The sequence below is a fragment of the Hevea brasiliensis genome, chromosome 17, assembly GCF_030052815.1.
Source record: "Hevea brasiliensis isolate MT/VB/25A 57/8 chromosome 17, ASM3005281v1, whole genome shotgun sequence".
Lineage (NCBI taxonomy): Eukaryota > Viridiplantae > Streptophyta > Magnoliopsida > Malpighiales > Euphorbiaceae > Hevea > Hevea brasiliensis.
The window spans coordinates 9,019,136-9,025,552 of NC_079509.1; the positions used below are offsets into that span (position 1 = coordinate 9,019,136).

Consider the following 6,417-nt stretch of genomic DNA (forward strand, 5'->3'; position numbering starts at 1 on the left):
GCATATCTTGCTCGGCTACACTATAGACTGGTAAGGAGTGTCACAGTAGATTTACATGTTAATGATTAAAGGTTATCATTTTCTCATTGATAGATTCATTTAACTTATTCAATTTTTGAGATTATTTGCACTCATCATCTTTTAATTGTGAGAATCGTTTCACTTTTATTTTTTAACTTTAAAAATTTTCATAAAAATCTTCAAACTTTTATTTTATCTCATTAAAATTCATTTTCACATGCAATAGTAGATTTACATGTTAATGATTAAAGGTTATCATTTTCTCATTGATAGATTCATTTAACTTATTCAATTTTTGAGATTATTTGCACTCATCATCTTTTAATTGTGACAATAGTTTCACTTTTGTTTTTTAACTTTAAAAAATTTCATAAAAATCTTCAAACTTTCATTTTATCTCATTAAAATTTATTTTGACATGCAAGAATAGATTTACATATTAATGATTAAAGGTTATCATTTTCTCATTGATAGATTCATTTAACTTATTCAATTTTTTATGATTCTATCATTAAATTAATCATTATTGTTTAAAGCTAATTTAGGTAAAATAAAATTGTAATTTATATGTTTCACTTTCTAATTAACGCAATTGTTTTTCTATTTATTGTTATTATTATTATTATTATTATTATTATTTGATATTTTAAATTAAATTAATTTGTCATAATAAAATATTTATTAATTTATATATTTATTACTATTAATTTAAATTTTATTAATAAAATTATTTGTAATGGGTTGATTATGAAAACACTTTTCTAAAATTTAATATGAATTAAGCAATTATAATTTATAATTAGGATTAAAATTATTTTTTTTATTTTATTTAAAATAAATTTGAACAATGATGATAATATTATAAATTAAATTAAGTGGCAGAATTGTAATAATTGAAAAACTTAAAAAGAAATGTATGTAGTATAATGGAAATTTTTTTTGGTCATTAACTTGTAACTGCTGTTGTAAGTCAAAATATATTTTATTATAAAACTCTAATTTTTTTTTGAATTTTTTTAAAATTATAAACTACATTTTCATTTTCATATGTATTAATTTTTTAAAATTTAATTAAAAACTGAAATTCACTATTTTTTCATAACAGTAATATTTTTTTCTGAAACTAATGACTTTTCTATAACCAAAACTATATTATACCTTTTTTTAATTAAAAAAAAATAATAATTAATCATATTATTATAAAATAAATAGATAACATATTAAAAAAATTGAAGTAAAATAATTTTCTAATTATGTTTTACAATGAATTTTCAATTATATGAAAAAAATATGAATAATTTTAAAATTTTTTAATTAAAAAAATTATTTTTTTTTCATTAATATGTGAATGCATTTTTCATTTTTTTCCTTTTTTTTATAGAAAATAAAAGCTAAAATTTTCTTAAAAAATGAAAATTTTTTTTTTTCATTAATATGTGAATGCATTTTTCATTTTTTTTATAGAAAATAAAAGCTAAAATTTTCTTAAAAAGTGAAAAATAAGTGAAAAATGAAAAACACAAGTAAACAGGTGATAAAGATTCTTTTGAGAAGCTGAAAGCAGAGCCTGTTAAATTAGATTTGTGTTCTCCTGTTTGATGCATAATTGGTATCTTCACTCTGGTCCTCATTTCCAAGCACTCTTGTGTCTCACAAGGGATTTGCCAATTTCCTCTCAAGTGTGTTTATGGCCGAGTTCCGATTACAGAGACAATTGTCCGGTGAGATAGTCTTCTCCAAGCTATTATAAGATCTAGCGATGTAGTTGGTTTACGTGTTTCGATTGTGCACTGATGTGGAAATGCGTTTCAATTAGAATTCGGAACACTGGGGCAGCTTTGAAGGATCAATCCATTTTATTTTTTATTTCATTACTACGTATAGGATAGAACGCAACACTTGTTTCGTGAGCCCTACAAATTAACTACCAAATTTCATTGCATTTAGGGGTGAGTATTAGGTTCGAATTGAACTAAATCAAACCGAATCAAATCAAATTATGAAAATCGAATTATATATTTTAGAAACTGAACTGAATTGAAATAGATGAAAAATTGAATCAAATTAAATCATTTTTATTCCGATTCAGTTTGATTCAAACTAATCGATTTTAATTTTTTATTGATTTTTTATTTTAGACTTGATTTTTAAGTTATTTGATCTGATTTTAATCTTAATTTGAACATAATAACCATTAATCAATGAAATTAAATAATTTATATATATAATTACATATAATTCATAAATTCTCAATAAAAATAAATTAATTCAAAAATTAATAAAACTATTTGATTTGGTTCAGTTCGATTTAATTGATTTTTTTCTTTTTAAAATTAAACCTAACCGAAATAATTAAAATTTTTATAATATAAAATCTAATTGAATCAAACCGAATTATCTTAAAAATTAAACTAAATTATCAAATTAAGACGATTCAATTCGATTTATTCAATTTGAATTGAATAATGCGCATCGCTAATAGCATTGTTGGAATTCTTAATCCTCCTTGAAGATGAAAAGACAACATTAGAGTTAGGGATGGATTTACAAATTTTTTTTTTATTATCAATATAATAAAATACAATAATTGTGGATGTCTTTATAAATAAATTACAATGCAATACAGGTATTAATCACGGGTATTATCATATTCTATTAATATTATTGTAATTTTTATATAATCACTTAATATAACTTTATAAATAAATACGTGTAATAGAATATAGATTTTTTTTAGCGTAACAATACAATTATGATAAAAATAATGGTAAGTCTTTTACATAATTACAATTATAATAATTGATGACAATTAATATTAGAAAAAAATAATTTTTATTAATTAATCATGATTTAAAAAAAAATTAATGTGATAACATTTTAATAAAAGCTATTTTTATTATTTAGCAAGTTAAGTCTTTTTAGAGATGACATTTAAATGACAACTCTCATTGAAAGCGCCAAAACAATAGCTTTAAATGAAGAAATTGCTGCTGAAGAAATTGTTTTTTTAAATATATTAGTTAGGGGGTTTTAAAAAATAATAAAAAATTAAATTTAATTAATTTTAATTATAAAAATATTAAAATAATAAAAATAATTTTTTTAATTATTTTTTTTTAAATTGACCAATTTAAACGTTTAAGTAAACATTTTCTGTATGGAGAAGATATTCGAGCAATAATAGTTTTTTAAAACAAAATGTTCAATTTGGCCTTGAATTTATTAGGAAAGTTACTTTAGTGAATTTTTAATTTTTTATGTGAATTAATTTAAAATTTAAAATTTAAAATTTAAATTTAAATTAGTTCAAAAATTAAAATATATAAATTAAATTTCTTAATTTAAATAAAAAAAATAAGAAATTTAATTTCTTAATTTTAAGTAATTTAAACTCAAAAATCAAGAAATTTATTTTTTTAAATTTTTGAGTTAAATTAATTTTAAATTGAAAATTTTAAACTAAATTTTAAAAAATAGACTAAATTGAAATTTTTAATAAATATAAGGATGCATTCAAGCTTTAAGTCGATTCTTTAAATTGGGTACGTTGATGGTGAATGTGATAAGAACAATTTGTCATGATATTAAAAATTCATTTTAGGTATTTTTGTTGCGAACCATGCTTAATTCCAAAGAAAAATGTTGTTTTTTTCCCTTGTTTTTGAGAACAGTGATAAATGTTTATTATTATTAGCAGTGATAAACAAAGCTTATAAAAGGGACTCTTGAATTTGTTGTAGGATCATGTGCTTAAGTATAGTTTAACCTTTTGCTTCTCTTAGCAATATAGATTGCACCATTACAGCGATAGGTTCTTACGTACAGTGCAGAAAAAAAGGATCAAATATGTCTAAACAATATTCATCGGAGCAGAAGGTGCTAATTGAAGGACTGAAGAAGCTTCTCAATAGGTAATGGGATTATAAAATTATAATCATATCCTTAATTGCATGATTAAGAGTTTCTTAATTTTAATGGAATGTAAGTATCTTGATTTTGCAGTGAGAAGGATGAATTAGACAACGAAGTTGCGTCAAAAATTGAGAAGCTGATTTCTGAGATGCCAGAACACCATCTTGATCCAGTCCAGAGGATTAAAAATGGGTTTCATTACTTCATGAAAAACAAATATGAGTATGATACAATTATATGTCACTACACAATAAGCTAATTGATAGACAATGGCTGGCTTGATCTCATTTGCAAAGAAATTTTGCACCGTTTGATTAGTTTTAAATTGTTTCTTGCTTACCATTTTAAATCAGGGTTATTTCAAAAACTCGATTTCAACCTGAATTACATTAGTTTTATTTTATGAGAATTTCTTTGTTCTTATTATTGCAGCCCTGCAGTTATAGAAGGTCAGCAGCCCAAGGTAACGTTTACCAGGAGATAAAAAAACTACTAGCTAATTAGAATGGAAAACCATTAATCATGATTAAGATATATATTTATTAATTAATGCTAACATTTGGTTCAGTTCCTGGTTTTTGCATGCTCAGACTCTCGAGTTAGCCCTTCTCATGTCCTGGATTTCCAACCTGGTGAAGCCTTCATGTTCCGCAACATTGCGAACCTGGTTCCAGCATTTAACCAGGTGTTAATTACAACATTTTTGTCATTCAATCCTTAACTCATGTAAATTTTGTAACTATTCATAAGTTTAATTATAACTAAAATTAATTATGGTCTGCGTATTCCCACAGTTGAGGTACTCTGGAGTTGGAGCAGTCATTGAATATGCTGTCAAATATTTAGAAGTAAGCTTTTATATATACCCATCATCAAATCAAATTGTTTTCATTAATCCACGAAATTTGGTGACTAACCCAATATTTTATTCTGCTTAATTTCTATTTTTTTTCTTCTTATTTCTAAATACAAGAGAATTTTATAGGTGGAAAACATCCTGATCATTGGACATAGCCACTGTGGTGGGATAGATACACTTATGAGTCTTCCAGAGGACGGTTCTACTTCCAAGTATGGTCCCTTATGCATAATTATAAATATGTATCTTCTTAGCTAGAAGATTTACTAAAAAAGAAATAGCACCAATTTCTAAATTCGTTATTATATTTATGTGCTGCTCAGTGACTTCATAGATGATTGGGTCAAAATTGGTTTGCCTGCCAAAGCCAAGGTCCGAGCAGAGCATCCAAATCTCTCACATGAAGAACAATGCCATATTTGTGAAAAGGTAAAGCCTACGTATTCCTTCTCTTCTATTCCTCAAAAGCACTGAAATGAAAGTGTGGGTATCTAAATTCTGTACATGCGTGGAAAAAAAAAAATTCTTGTGCAGGAAGCAGTGAATCTGTCACTAGTAAACATACAGAGCTACCCATATGTTAGGGCAGCAATGGCAAAGGGAAAACTAGCACTGAGAGGTGGCTACTATAACTTTGTTGAAGGAATCTTTGAGCTTTGGGAAATCAAGCATCAAATTACACACCCTACCATAATTAGAGGCTGAAGTCTCTTTGCCCTCTTGGTTTTAATTTCTTGCTCTTTTGCTCTATAAGCATGCACGTACGTTTTGTTTGCCTCTGGTGTTTGCAATAATGGAATTATGAAAGTAAGCGTGGTGGTAATGATGAAGATAATAATTTCGTAATCAATAAAGCCAGGCACATATTTGCTGGTTCATTTTGGCAGCACCATAGATAATCCTCTTATTGGCAGTCAAGTGCCACATTGCAAACAATATATTTTTGCTAGGCAGATGTCATGTGGGTTTTTTACTTTGTTATTTTTCCCAATTCAATAATATATTTTTGCTTATTTAAAAAATAAAGTGGCCACGTTGCCCACATTCTGTAATGCTTCCATGTTGTGTGGCATCCATGTGAAATCTATAGCTTAGTGGTGTTGGTTTAACTTCGCTTTAGTCCGGTGATAAAGGTGAGACTATTTTCACGTCCAGGTCCTGTTTTTGAGTCGTTCTTGTACTTTGTTCGTTCCTTTAAAGTCAAGTGTTCTTTGTATTTCTTTCGAGGTTTTTTTTTTTTTCACTTAACATGCTAAATCGAGTGTATTGAGAAAACTTTTTAATTTGAGTGTACTGAATTTATTCATTCTAAATTTTTCATATTTCATTAATAAAATAAGTGAAACTAATGAATTGTGTATATATAGTCAATTTTTTTTATGAATTTATGAAAGAATACATTAATAAATTTAGCATCACTTTTAATTCAAAATTTTAAGTAATGAGTCTGTAAATCCTTTCCATTTATGTGCCTCTCCAACACATACAAGACCAGCAAAACATCTTTTTCTCCGTATTGCCTTTATTGGTGTGAATGAGTTTGTTCTTGAATGGGGAACCAAAACCCATAAGAAGCAAATGTACGGATAGATGTGATGAGATTTTTCATTTTTAAAGGGCAATAT

The 6,417-nt window shown here is 25.7% G+C and overlaps 1 protein-coding gene across 1 annotated transcript; it reads left to right on the forward strand.

The window, feature by feature from the left end:
* The first annotated feature begins 3,658 nt into the window (after positions 1-3,658).
* LOC110643398 (carbonic anhydrase 2) lies at positions 3,659-6,012 on the forward strand. Its single transcript, XM_021795759.2, has 8 exons — positions 3,659-3,932; positions 4,024-4,155; positions 4,366-4,396; positions 4,502-4,618; positions 4,728-4,781; positions 4,919-5,004; positions 5,116-5,221; positions 5,327-6,012. The coding sequence occupies exons 1-8, from the start codon at positions 3,868-3,870 to the stop codon at positions 5,495-5,497; spliced, it is 762 nt and encodes a 253-aa protein (XP_021651451.1). The 5' UTR covers positions 3,659-3,867; the 3' UTR covers positions 5,498-6,012.
* Positions 6,013-6,417: the final 405 nt, after the last annotated feature.

Excerpts from the sequence above, each read along its gene's own strand:
- LOC110643398 (XM_021795759.2), top strand. The coding sequence starts at position 3,868 with ATGTCTAAACAATATTCATCGGAGCAGAAGGTGCTAATTGAAGGACTG. Across the intron at positions 4,619-4,727 it reads TGGTTCCAGCATTTAACCAG|TTGAGGTACTCTGGAGTTGG; the intron begins GTGTTAATTACA and ends GTATTCCCACAG. Across the intron at positions 5,222-5,326 it reads AATGCCATATTTGTGAAAAG|GAAGCAGTGAATCTGTCACT; the intron begins GTAAAGCCTACG and ends ATTCTTGTGCAG.